Consider the following 14,574-nt stretch of genomic DNA (forward strand, 5'->3'; position numbering starts at 1 on the left):
CATGGACATTAAATTTTTCATTTCATTTATTTAAGGAATGGTGAAACAATTAAGCGATAAAGTGAGAACAAATATAAAGAAAATAAAAGAGTTATTAGAGTGTGAGAGCGTATTAAGTTTATTTGATCGTCACGCTAGTTTTCTTTTTCTTATCTAGGTCAATGTGAACCTTTTTTTTTTCTTTTTTTTTCTTTTTTTTTTTTTTTGACGAGGACCATGTTCCAGGCCAGTACAAAGTGGAAATCCAAGTTACCATCATTAGTAAGTAACATCTGCTGTCAGATATATTGCAACATTTTCATTTGGACCTCCAGCTCTGTGTTTGATGTTGAAATCTTTTAATCGCATGGTTGATTAATGTCATGGTTAATAAACTATTCCCTGTCCAGATCAGTTTGAATATTCTGCCAGGTGTGACCCAAATAGGTGGACCTATTTTTATATTTTTTTGTTTGACTTTACTATTTATATATATATTTTTTCGTTTGACTTCCTTGACCCTTGGCACTTCTTTCTTCCCACCAAGAAAAGGTATTGCTGAAACTTGAACAAAGGATCAGATCAGAAAATATGGAGCAACACTTGCTGAACAAGCTCAAGAAACTCTGGGATTTATGGGATATACGGGTCTGTGTTCTCTTTAGCCTCTTACTACAAGTTTGCTTGGTAGTACTTGCACCCTTTAGGCAAAGAAGCAGAAACTTTGTCCTACACATGTCTATCTGGTTGGCATACTTGATGGCTGACTGGATTGCTGCTGTTACCATTGGACTAATCACTAGATCCCAGGTTGCCAGTGATTCCTGCGGTCCCAAGGGAAACGAGGACCTTTACGCGTTCTGGGCTTCAATTCTTTTGCTTCATCTCGGAGGTCCTGATAGCATTACCTCTTTTGCTCTTGAAGATAATGAATTCTGGCTTCAGCACTTGTTCGGGCTTCTTTTACAGGTTATTGGTGCTGGTTATAGCCTCTATCTAACATTTCCTGAGAACAAGCTCTGGCTTCTGACAATTCTAATTTTCGTTGTTGGAACCATCAAATATGCAGAAAGAACCGCGGCTCTGTGTCTCGCAAGCTTGGACCGTTTCGGAGCTACTGCATTGCCAAAGCCATACCCTGGTCCTGACTACAAAGAGGCAGTGGCAATATACTCCACAACAAGGTCGGTTCAGGTTCCGGAGCAAACGGAGATCACCATGGGGACAAACGTTGGCAATTATAAGGACCGTAAATTTGCTCTGAATCTACCATCAGTATGTGAAGTCCAGCCGCACCACCCACAGCCACCATTTTTGACACACCGATAGCCACCATTCTTGTCACACCGACAGCCACCATTCTTGAAAATGGCCATTGCTGCACCGAAAATGGATTGATCAACAATTGTGGGCTAAGCTGTTGAAGATTGTGGCCATGCAACCGACCTTGTAAGCCTATAAATAGGCTCCTTCCCGTTGCATGCAAATCAAGCCAAGTGAGCAAGCTCAATATTATCCCAAGTGAGGAATATTGAGAGAAAACTCCGAGAGAGAGAGTGTTTAAGTTCCAGAGAGAATTGGAGAGTGTAGAGAGAGGTTTCACGTGAGAATCCAAGAGAGAAGTTTTTTGTATTTTTGTATTCTATTTCCAAGAGAGTAATAGAATTCTTTTTATTTTTCTTCATATTTCTTCTCTAAAGTGGTCAGAGAACCGCAACAAGTGGTATCAGAGCTCCAGGTCGAGAGCTTGGGTTCAAAATTTGAAGAAACAGAGCTACTGTTCTTCAAGTTGATGTTTTTGAAAAGTTGCTCAAATAATTAATATGACAATACCAGGTGAAAGTACCCGACGAGACGAGAACACACAAGTTTTCCGGAGAGAAAGACACCGTCTCACGCGCCCGCACGCGCCGCCTGAAGTTTTCTGCAACAAGTCACGCGCCTCACGCGCCGCACGTGCCGTCTGGAGGTTGAAGACGACCACGTCAGCAGACACGTCAGCACCCCGGCCACGTCATCTGCCACGCCAGCCGACACGCCATCAGCCACGTAATCGCCACGTCATCTGCCACGTCATCTGCCACGTGTTGACATGTCAGCACAATCTGCCACGTCATCAATATTTTCTAAAATTACGGAACAACCCCTAAATTATTGGAAATTACAGATTGACCCCTGTAGTGTCTGAAATTACGGAACAGCCCCTGAACTATTGGAAATTACAGATTGACCCCTAAAGTTTCTGTATTTGCAGGTTGACCTAGAAAGTTTGTGAAATTACAGTTTTGCCCCAAAATTTCTAGTAATTATATTTTGACCCCGGAAGAGTCAATCCACCATTTTCGGCTGTTCCGGACGCAACGGTTAACTCCGTTTTGCCAAATTCAACTCCATTTTTGGTCAAGCCATAATGTCAATGGAAGAATCATCTTCGGGAGCTATGGTTAAGCTCACTGCCACAAATTATACACTTTGCAGACCTCGGATGGAAGATCTCCTCAATTGTAAGGATCTGTTTGATCCTATAGAAGCTAAAGGAGAAAACCCCGATCCCAGCAAAGTAGCAGAATGGAAGAAATTAAACAAGAAAACGATCGGTCAAATCAGGCAATGGATCGATCACAGTGTCTTCGATCATGTAGCGAAGGAAACGGATGCATATGCCCTCTAGACAAAATTGGAGGACATGTACCAGGCCAAGACTGCTCGGAACAAAGCCCTGTTGCTTAAGCAATTGGTAAATCTAAAATTACAGAGTAGAACTTCTGTAGCCGAGCATACCAGTGAGTTCTAGAGCTTGGTAAATCAACTATCTGCTGTGGATTACCAACTAGGGGATGAGGATCAGGCCCTCCTACTTCTAAGCTCTCTTCCAGACAGTTGGGAGACATTGGTAGTCTCTCTCAGTAATTCGGCCCCGAATGGCAAACTTACTATGTCTATGGTTAAGGATGCCATATTTAATGAAGAGGCCAGGAGAAAAGATATTGGCATGGATCAGTCACATGCCTTCGTCACAGAGAGAGGAAGACAGCAAAGAGGTAGTCGAGATAGGGGGAGAGGCAGGAGAAAGAGCAGAGGCAGATCTACAGACGGCAGAAAATCATCATATAAGTGCTATCATTGTGGCCTGGAGGGTCACATGAAGAAGAACTGCAGAAAGTTGTTGAGAGAGCAGAGACTCCAAGGTAATCAGCCGAAGAAGGATGGAGAGACACTAGTCACTGTTACAGGCGAAGTGGCGCTCTACTCCACCGAATAAGAGACATGCCTTCATACATCAACCCAAGATGTTGAGTGGGTAGTCGATACTGCAGCATCCTACCATGTCACTTCACACAGAGATTTCTTTAAAACGTACAAAGGAGGAGACTTTGGTACGGTAAAGATGGAAAATTCCAGTTTCGCAAAGATTATGGGAACTGGTGATATTCAGATAAAAACGAATGTTGGTTGTACAATCACTTTGAAGGATGTCCGTCATGTTCCAGACCTTCGGCTTAATCTACTTTCGGGAGCAGCCTTAGACAAGCAAGGCTATGACAACTACTTCAGCAAAGGCACATGGAAAATAACGAAAGGTGCCATAGTTGTCGCCCGAGGACATATTTGTGGAATGCTGTACAAGACTCATGTGAAGATATGTGCAGATAGCCTCAATATTGCAGAAGGAGAGGCGTCTCAAAATCTGTGGCACCAGAGACTCGGTCACATGAGTGAAAAAGGATTGTCCACTTTGGCAAGGAAGAAGCTTATCACTGTTTGCAAGGATGCTGCGCTAGATCCTTGTAATCACTGCTTGTTTGGTAAGCAACATAGAGTCTCCTTCAGTTCCTCTGCATCGAGAAGATCAGAGTTGCTTAGTCTGGTGCACTCTGATGTTTGTGGTCCCATGGAGGTGGAATCATTAGGTGGCAACAAGTATTTCCTGACCTTCATTGATGATGCTTCACGGAAGGTGTGGGTATATTTCTTGAAGACAAAGGACCAGGTATTGGATTACTTCAAACTGTTTCATACCATGGTAGAGCGTGAAACAGGAAAGAAGCTGAAATGTCTCCGCTCAGATAATGGAGGCGAGTATACTTCCAAGGAGTTCGATGCCTACTGCAGAAGACACGACATTCGACATGAGAAGACGGTCCCTCGCACCCCACAACATAATGGAATAGCCGAAAGAATGAACCGAACCATTATGGAAAAGGTCAGAAGTATGATCAGTATGGCTAAGCTGCCAAAGCCATTCTGGGGAGAAGCTGTTCGTGCCGCCTGCTATTTAATCAACAGATCACCGTCAGTACCGTTGAATTTTGAAATTCCGAAAAAAATGTGGTCGGGTAAGATTCCCTCCTACTCTCATTTAAGAGTGTTTGGTTGTTTAGCTTATGTACATGTATCCAAGGAGCTCAGACAGAAGCTCGATGCAAGATCTACTCCATGCATCTTTATAGGATATGGAGATGAAGAATTCGGATACAGGTTATGGGACCCGAAAAAAAAGAAGGTTATTAGAAGCAGGGATGTAGTATTCCATGAAAACCAGAAAATGGAAGACATTGAAAAGCCCAGAATGTCTCCTAATTGTAGTTCTAGTGCCGAGAATTGTTGTCCTAATCCAGCACCAGCACAAATAGCCACAGAGGATAATGAGGTGCATGAAGATATACCAGAAGCAGACCAGGAGGAAGAAGGGGATATTGAGCAGGGGGAGACTCAATCCTCTCAAGCAGCTGCAGGGCCATCACAGCGGTCAGATGATGGTATACCTCCTGAAACCGGTGGTTTACAAGTTTGGAGATCTAAGCGAGGTCGAATTCCATCAAAGAGATTTCCAAAATCTGAGTATATTCTGCTTACTGAAGAGGGGGAGCCAGAGAGTTTCCAGGAAGCTGTTTCTCATCAAGAGAAGGAAAAGTGGCTGCAAGCAATGCAAGATGAGATGGAATCCTTGCAGAAAAATCATACTTATGAGTTGGTTGAGCTTCCAACAGGAAAGAAGGCACTAAAGAATAAATGGGTGTTCAAGCTCAAGAAAGATGGCAGCGGAAGGGTGGTGAAACACAAAGCCCGATTGGTGGTCAAAGGATTTCTTCAGAAGAAAGGAATTGACTTTGATGAGATTTTTTCACCAGTGGTAAAAATGACTTCAATTCGAGTCATTTTTGGTTTAGTAGCAAGTCTAAACCTAGAGCTTGAACAGATGGATGTGAAGACAGCATTTCTTCACGGTGATTTACATGAAGAAATCTACATGGAGCAGCCAGAAGGATTTGAGGTTTCAGGGAAAGAAAACCTCGTATGCAAGCTAAAGAAGAGCTTGTATGACCTCAAGCAAGCACCAAGACAATGGTATAAGAAGTTTGACTCGTTTATGGTGAGTCAAGGTTATAAAAGGACTGCAGCAGACCAGTGTGTTTATATTCAAAAATTTTCAGGTGGAAACTTCATTGCACTTTTGCTATATGTGGACGACATGTTGATCGTTGGACAAGATGCAATGAAGATTAGTAAGCTGAAGAAAGAATTGTCTAAGTCCTTTGATATGAAAGACTTAGGACCAGCTCAACAAATTTTGGGAATGCAAATAATCCGAGACAGAAAGAATAGAAGGTTATGGCTATCTCAAGAGAAGTATGTTGAACGGGTGATAAAGAGATTCAACATGGATAAAGCCAAACCGGTCAGCATTCCACTTGCAAATCATTTCAAGTTGAGTAAGAGATTGTGCCCCTCATCCAAAGAAGAGATAGAGGAGATGGCTTCAGTACCATATTCTTCAGCGGTAGGAAGTCTGATGTATGCAATGGTGTGTACCAGACCAGACATTGCTCATGCAGTAGGTGTTATGAGCAGATTTCTTTCAAATCCTGGAAAGAAACACTGGGAAGCAGTCAAATGGATTCTCAGGTATCTTAAAGGTACATCGAAGCTGTGCTTGTGCTACGGGGGAGGTGATCCAATCTTAGAAGGCTATACAGATGCAGATATGGCCGGAGACCCTGATAATAGAAAGTCTACATCAGGTTATCTCTACACTTTTGCAAGGGGAGCTGTGTCATGGTAGTCAAGATTGCAGAAGTGTGTTGCTTTATCCACTACTGAAGCAGAGTACATTGCCGCAGCAGAAGCGGGTAAGGAAATGTTGTGGTTAAAGCGTTTTCTCACAGAATTGGGCATCAAGCAAGAAGACTACAAGATACATTGTGATAACCAAAGTGCCATGGATTTGAGCAAAAACTCAATGTATCATTCCCGTACAAAGCACATTGACATCCGCTATCATTGGATACGCGAAATAATAGATCAACAGTTGCTGAAACTAATGAAGATTCACACAAAAGAGAATCCAGCAGATATGCTAACAAAAGTTGTTGCTCAAGAGAAGCTAAAGCTATGCAGAGACATAGCTGGAATAGATGGCAGATGACCATCAGTTTTAAATGCGGCTGGAGGGGGAGAATTGTGAAGTCCAGCCGCACCACCCACAGCCACCATTTTTGACACACCGACAGCCACCATTCTTGACACACCGACAGCCACCATTCTTGAAAATGGCCATTGCTGCACCGAAAATGGATTGATCAACAATTGTGGGCTAAGCTGTTGAAGATTGTGGCCATGCAACCGACCTTGTAAGCCTATAAATAGGCTCCTTCCCGTTGCATGCAAATCAAGCCAAGTGAGCAAGCTCAATATTATCCCAAGTGAGGAATATTGAGAGAAAACTCCGAGAGAGAGAGTGTTTAAGTTCCAGAGAGAGCTTGAGAGAAGAGTGAGCAATTCCAGAGAGAATTGGAGAGTGTAGAGAGAGGTTCCACGTGAGAATCCAAGAGAGAAGTTTTTTGTATTTTTGTATTCTATTTCCAAGAGAGTAATAGAATTCTTTTTATTTTTCTTCATATTTCTTCTCTAAAGTGGTCAGAGAACCGCAACACAGTACACGATCAAATGGATCTAATTTGTCTTGCATATTCCCTCTTCCAAAACTTCAAGGGACTTATTGTCGACTTCATTCTGAGTTCCAAATATCGAGTATCAAGCCAGGAATTCTTTCAAAAGAGAAGTTCTGATGACAGTTTTAGATTGATAGAGTATGAGCTTAGCTTCATGTACAATGTTCTTCATACAAAGGTGGCTGTGGTACGAAGCAGAGCTGGTCTCGTCCTTCGGATTATAAGCTTCTTTTTCATGGTTGGTGCTTTGATGTTCTTCCTTTTTTTAGTTGATAAGGATGAGTTTGAGATGCTCGAACTCATCCTTACTTATAGTTTGTTAATTGGAGCCATAGTTCTTGATATTACATCTGGACTTATACTCAGTTCCTCAGACTGGTTCCTAGTTTCCCTCCAGAACTGGAAAAAATACATTCCAAATTACGTTTTGGAAAGAAGGTGGTCTGCTTCGGTTTCCCAGTATAATATGATTGGGTACTGCATAGATTGGCGTTGGATATGGGAGTACCACTATCCTGACTTTGTCAGGAGCACATTAGACAAGATGAAAATGTTATGGTTTTCATCATCCGAGAAAAACATTGATGATCTCAAAAGATTTATCTTTGAAGAGCTGAAAAAGAAATCTTCAGAAACATATTCTTTAAGCGAAGCCGTAGAGAAATGTTCACAAAGAGGGGATGGAGCTATGTTCGGGTCTTCAAGCTATATCAAACTTAAATGGAGCATCAGTGAGTTTCAATATGCTGAAAGCCTTCTTCTTTGGCACTTAGCTACTGAACTTTGCTATAATGACCGGAAGGACAGATCAAGCTCAGAAGATAAGGGATTAGCTACTGATAATGGAGTTGGCAGTGATCAAAAGGAAAAGGAGGAATCAACCAATAAAAATGATATTGACAATAAGAGAGTTACCAAGATGATTTCAGATTATATGTTTTATCTTCTGGTAATGAAACCAACAATGCTGGCACCAGTTTTGGGAAATTGGCAGATAGTTTTTCAGGATACCTTTGCAGAGGCTAAGAGATACTTCACTAAACATCCAATATCAGATCATTCCGAAGCCTGCAACCAGTTGATCAATGTAAAAACAAAATTCAGGCCTGCTGCAGTGAAAGGAATTAGGAGCAAATCTGTGTTATTTGATGCATGTATACTTGCTCAGCAGCTCAAACATTTGGAGGAAGATGGAGGTGGTTTGGAGGATTTGAAGGAGGACCAGTGGGAGCTAATGAGTAGGGTGTGGGTGGAACTATTAACATACGGTGCTATCAATTGTAGGCCAATTGTACATGCGCAACAACCAAGTAAAGGTGGAGAATTTTTGACTTTCACTTGGTTGCTGATGAATCATTTGGGACTTGGTTCACAGTTCCACGAGCAGGAATTGCAAGAAGGAACCAAAGTTGTAGCTGTAAAGTGAGGCTCCAAGTGAATTCAAGGCGAAAATCGAAATGAGGTATAGATAATGAAGAAAAATGCGATATTATCTTTTATGTCCTTTCTTTTTCTTTTTCTTTTTATTTTTATTTTTTTTCCTTCCTAAAATTCTGTATGTCTAGGTAACGGATCAAACGAGATTGAGTAAAATTAAGAAATATCCGATTTATTAAAACAATATAAATTGAAGGATCGTGTTTTGTAAGAATATAATTTTACAAAAAAATTTAAAAAATTAAGCATATCCAATTTATTAAAAGAGAAAGAATTTGAGTAAAATTAAGAATATTCGATTTATAAAAATGTATATTAGTTAAAAAGAAACTTATGTAAAATGATAATAATAATATAATTAAACTGATTTAACAATTTAAGTTTTCTTTCTTTCCATTTTTTCCTTCTATACCAAATATACTTTCCAACTTTAATGTCAAACAAAACAAAGGGAAAGATAAATATTGACTTTTCCATCCCCTCTCCCTAATCAATCCTTTTCATTTTTCATCCTTCGTACCAAACCAAGGACCATTCCCACCAAGTTTTGTCGGTAGATAATTGATAACATTTTTTATTTTTTTGAAACATTTGCGTTTTAGCGAAGAGGGCAAATTACATAAAATTGCACAGGGAAAAGCATCATTCACCTGGTCAATTCCACGAGTACGAATTGCAAGTAGGAACAAAAATTGTAGCTATAAAGTGAAGCAATTGATAAGATGGAGAAAAACGAAAGAAAGAGAGAAAGAAATAGATATTGATCGGAAAATATATGATATTATTTTATGACAAAATATTGTTTAATACTTTGATAGGTTAGCTTTAATGTTATATAATTCTATAAAAATATGTTATGAAAATATGGTAAAATGTGTGGTATTATGAAAATATTATTTTGTTTTATAAATTAATATTTATAATAAATATATCTTTTATATTTTTATAAATAAAATAATATTTATTAGTTAATAAATATTTATAAAACTAGCATTAATATTTTATAAAAAATATATATTATTTCTAAATTTTATAGTAACAAAAGAAAATATTTTTATAAAATATTATAAACAACAAATATAATAAAATTTGTGAAATTATATTATTGTAGAAAACAAATATGAGTATATAAAATATATATATATAATAAATAAAAGAACATATTTTATAAAAAGAATTTTCATATTTTTTTTAATACTTTAGAATTACTTGATAACTTTGTTCTTATAAATTTTAATTTTTTTTACTCTAGAAATTATGCGCAAATTATTATTTTTACTTTTAAAAAAACTACATTTGCATTTTATAGTTATCTATTCATTTTTTTTAGATATTCAATTTTTTATTGGTTTGCATTGATTTGCTTTTTAGAATATTTCTTGTGTCAAGATTTTTACTTTTATTTTTGAAAATTTATATTTGCAATTTTTTTTTTAAATTTCTATTTTTCATTACTTTTCGTTTGAAAATTTTTGAAATCTACTCCATAAACTATATAAAATTGCAATTTGCACCGTTATTTTTATCTAATATTTAACATATAGATCAACAGTGCAAGTATTTTATAAGTTCGGAGACAAATTGCTAAGAAAATTTCTTTAGGTTTCAATGTGCAATGCCAATTTCCTTTTTATTTAGCAAGTATTTTCATTTTTATTTAATTTCCTTTTTTTTTTTTTGAAATTCAAGTCTTTTTTTTTTCTTTTCATTTTTTTAATTATATTTTGCACGTCTTCTTTTTTCTTTTTCCCCTAAAATTTTGTATGTCCAAGTATCAGTCGGATGAAATCGAGTAAAATTAATAAATATCCAATTTATAAAAACAATATTAATCGAAAGTCTGTGTTTTATGAAAATTTAATTGTATAAAAAATTTTAAAAAATGAAGAATATCCAATTTCTAAAAAAAAAATTAAGTAAAAAATAAAGAATATTCGATTTATAAAAAATGTATACTAGTTATAAAAAAGCTTGTGTAAGAAAATAATAATAATAATGATTAAATTGATTTAAACATTAATATTTTCTTTCTTCCCCCACCCTACCCCCCTTCTATGCCAAATAAATTTTCCATCCTTCGTATTAACCCAAATAAAACGAAGGATAAATATGAACTTTTGCCGTTCTCTATCCCTTTTCTATCATTTTTATTTTCTGTCTCTCCCACCAAAACAGAAGCAAAAAGTTATTTGATAATGAGGTGAGAAGATATAACAATGGAAAATGGTTGACCGCGCGCTTCAGCCATTTCCAATAATATTTGTCGGTAGATACGATAACATTTTTTTCTTCTTTTAAAAATTTGCAGCTAAGCACGAAAACTATAGATAATTGAAAAGGGGAAAGCATCATGCACCTTGTCAGTTCCACGAGCAGGAAGTCCAAGTAAAAAATGCAAAAATTACTATTTTTCATTTTTAATAAATTACATTTGCATTTTTATGATAATCTATGTAATTTTTTTTTTTTTTTTACAGACTCAATTGTGTTATTGGTTTTTATTTATTTATATATTTTTTAGACTATTAATTATGCTCAAAGATTTTTACTTTTATTTATGAAAATTTACATTTGCAATTTTTTTACCAACTTCTTTAAAAAAATAATGATCCTATTTAGTTATTTTTTTTTAATTTTTTATTTGAAAATTTTTACAATTTACATACTAAACTATATGAAATTGCAATTTGCATCTTCATTTTTATTTAGTATTTTATTTTATAAATTCGGAATAAAAATTACCAAAATTATTTTTTTAAGAATGGAAAATACCAAGCCCAAGAAAATTCAAAGTAATTATCTTAACTTGCAGAGGTCAAGAGATATTTTACTAAATATCTAATATCAGATCATATGGAAGCCTGCATGCGGTTGATCAAAGTAAAAACAAAATTCAGGCCTGCTGCAGTGAAAGGAATTAGGAGCAAATCTGTGTTATTTGATGCATGTATACTTGCTTAGCCGCTCAAACATTTGGAGGAAGATCAGTGGACGCTAGTGAGCAGGGTGTAGATGGAAATATTAAAATGCGGTGCCATCAATTAATGTAGGCCAATTGTGCAATAATCATTTGTGACTTTCACTTGGTTGCTAATAATCATTTGTGACTTGGTTCACAGTTACACAAGCGGTTCAAGGAGAAAAAGGAAAGGGAGAGAGAGAAGAGAGATATCGAAGGAAAAATGTGTGATTTTAATTTATCGCTAAATGTGATTTGATATTTTTGTTGGTTATTTTTAATGTTATAATTTTTCTAAAAATATATTATTAGCAAAATTTGTTAATATAAGGAATTAATTAGCACATTGATTAAGGGTCAAGTTGATATTTATTTTTTTATTTTTTCATCATTAGGATTATTTAAATTTAAAATTTAATAGATGAAGGAGTATGGATATTACTACTAAAATCATATTGATATTTGTCATTTATTTTTATGTTCAACGTAATTATACATAATTTATTTATCTCAAATATCTATTAACGTCAATAATAAATTGTTAGAAAGTCAAATAATTTGAAGGGGATAAAAAGGATTATAATAATAATAATAAAAGAAGTTAAGTTAAAGTTGAAGAGAAAAACTAATTTACTAAACGCACTTGACTCTATTCTTTTTTTTTTTTTTTTTTGGGGGGTGAAAAGAAAAAAAAATTAATTTACCAAACACGAGGGTTTCTTTTTCATTTTTCATTTCAATTTTTTTAATAAGAAAACACGCTTGATCCTTGATTGGAAAGAAGATAGAAAAATGAAGCAGATAACATCCTATCCTATCAATCCCTCATTTTATTTGGTGTATGGATAGAAATGTGAAAAGAAACTAGTACAACAATTTAGTTGTTAAATAACTGTTGAAAATAATAATTAAGATGTTATTAGAGATTTATTGGTAGTTTCTACCAAATATATATATATATATATTTTCACTCATTCATTTTTCCAATTTTCGGGAGGAATCAAAATTGATTGCTCGTTTTCTCGATCCTCTCACTTGTTCCTTCTACTGTGCATTCTCATTTCCGACCTAGCAAACAAGGCCTTGGAGAATGGCGATCTTTTAATTTTTTGGTTCGATCTTTTAATTTTTTTTTTTTTTTCCCCTCAAAAGCCTTCTCACAATAAGATGAAAAGATTAAACAAAGGAAAAGGTCCACAGCCATTTCCACCACGTTTTGTTGGTAAATAATTTATAATTTTGTTTTTTTGAAACATCTGGAAGCTGACCAATTATAAATAATTGGAAAGGAAAAGCACAGGAACTTGCAAGAAGAAACAAAAGTTGTAGCTGTAAATAAAGTGATATTATTTTATGATGCAAAAAAGTGTGATATTATCTTATGACTAAAACGCATTTCTAATGATGTGTGGATGTAGAATAGACATACCACATATGAAAGAAATATAAGATGATATTTTAATTTATATATATATATATATAAAATTTATTATTATTGATGAATTATTACTTTTTAAATATGTGTTATATGATAATTTAGATGTTTATCATTAAAAATTCATTTTTAGAATTTTAAAATAAAAAATAATAAAATTAAATTTTTTTAATTAAAATTTATCATATAAACTAGTGATCATCATTAATCGTGATAAATATTAAATTTTGTAAAAAAATATTTTTTAATGCTAATATTTATTTTGAATATCAAGTTGATGCAATCTAAACATTATTAATAAAAAAGAAAATAATTAATATAATAAGTAATTAATTACTAACCATTAATAGTACTTTTGCAAATTATTATTGAAGAATAATTTTTTATTAAACTATACATTTATGTCACCTATATATTAACATGGTGGATTCCTTTTCTACATGCATAACCATTAATATTTACTGTTGAATATGTTTTAAATATGGTTCATTTCATACTTTAATTGGTTAGCTTTAATGTTGTAATCATTTTAAAATATACAAAACTTGTTAACCTAAGAAATTAATTGGCACATTTGAATTTGATCAATGGTCAGGTTGATATTTTTCAAACCAAAAAAAAAAAAAAAACTAAAATCAATATTACAATTAAAGTTGAAGGAAAAAATCAATATTGTTTTATGAAAACAAATTTACTTTTAGTTCACAAGGAAACTGTGAGCACGTGGAAACCATTGGGGAACATAAAAAATAGACGTGAACGGTGCTTTGTTGAAAGCAAGAGGATTCATAGGAGTGGGATTACTTACAGTATATCCAATAATTTTTTCTATTGGAATCTATATGTTATTTATTTTATAAAATGTGCATGTTTATATGATATTTTTTCTATTTAATAGATAATGTTTTAGATAATTTCTCTCTAATGGATTTTGTTTAGAATATTCTGAAATGCTAATGTATAATTTATTGTTTTAAAATTATATTTAATTAAAAAAATCAAAAACTCATGTAAGAGTTTTTTTTTTCTTTCAACAAAAATCAATAAAAATAAATAAAATGTTAACTCAGCTTATCCAACAGAACGTCCAGAAGTAGACAGTGTCCTTCACAGTTTCTATTTTTTTTGTTGCCACATCAGTATGATAGAACTAATGCACAGAACCATTGGAAAATATTTTTTTAAAACTTTATCTATTTATCTGATGTGATATACGATTTTTAAATAGACAGAGAGTTATTGGAGATGCTTTTACAAAGGACGGCCAAAAAGAAATATTGGCAGCTATGTAGGTTAATGGTTTAGCTGCTAAGTTATTAGCTATTATAATCTATTATATTATTTTATTTGTTTAATTATTTATTTATTTAGTTTTAAAAACAAGAGCTGAATAGCTTAGGGACTATTGCTGTTACTTTAAATAATTTCGAATATCAAAAAATAAAATAAAATATTATAAAAATAAAAAAAGACCCGTATTAAAGAAAGATATACCAGCAACTAAATAATTGGTCATCCATGTGAAAAGGTTTTTGTCCTCCAATAAATAGATATGCCAGCAACTAAAAAATAAATAGATGGACTTTATCCTCCAATAAAAATGTTTTCTTTAAAAAGCTATCGAACTGCTATTGGCAGCTATGTAGGTCAATGGTTAAATAGATGGACTTTGTCCTCCAATAAAAATGTTTTCTTTAAAAAGCCATTGAACTGTTATTGGCAGCTATGTAGGTCAATGGTTTAGCTGCTAAGTTATTAGCTATTATAATCTATTATATTATTTTATTTGTTTAATTATTTATTTATTTAGT

The 14,574-nt window shown here is 34.4% G+C and overlaps 2 protein-coding genes across 2 annotated transcripts; both read left to right on the forward strand.

The window, feature by feature from the left end:
- Positions 1 to 570: 570 nt before the first annotated feature.
- LOC125422629 (retrovirus-related Pol polyprotein from transposon TNT 1-94) lies at positions 571 to 6,709 on the forward strand. The gene is made up of 2 exons (XM_060814992.1): positions 571 to 1,254; positions 4,727 to 6,709. The coding sequence occupies exons 1-2, from the start codon at positions 571 to 573 to the stop codon at positions 6,041 to 6,043; spliced, it is 2,001 nt and encodes a 666-aa protein (XP_060670975.1). The 3' UTR covers positions 6,044 to 6,709.
- A 218-nt stretch (positions 6,710 to 6,927) lies between these two features.
- LOC132799084 (uncharacterized) lies at positions 6,928 to 8,358 on the forward strand. Its single transcript, XM_048474713.2, has one exon. It carries the CDS (start codon positions 6,928 to 6,930, stop codon positions 8,356 to 8,358), a length of 1,431 nt encoding a protein of 476 aa, XP_048330670.2.
- The last annotated feature ends 6,216 nt before the right edge of the window (positions 8,359 to 14,574 follow it).

The sequence above is a fragment of the Ziziphus jujuba genome, chromosome 2 (genome assembly GCF_031755915.1).
Source record: "Ziziphus jujuba cultivar Dongzao chromosome 2, ASM3175591v1".
Taxonomy (NCBI): domain Eukaryota; kingdom Viridiplantae; phylum Streptophyta; class Magnoliopsida; order Rosales; family Rhamnaceae; genus Ziziphus; species Ziziphus jujuba.

Excerpts from the sequence above, each read along its gene's own strand:
- LOC125422629 (XM_060814992.1), top strand. The coding sequence starts at position 571 with ATGGAGCAACACTTGCTGAACAAGCTCAAGAAACTCTGGGATTTATGG. Across the intron at positions 1,255-4,726 it reads TTGCTCTGAATCTACCATCA|CGGTCAGATGATGGTATACC; the intron begins GTATGTGAAGTC and ends GGGCCATCACAG.
- LOC132799084 (XM_048474713.2), top strand. The coding sequence starts at position 6,928 with ATGGATCTAATTTGTCTTGCATATTCCCTCTTCCAAAACTTCAAGGGA.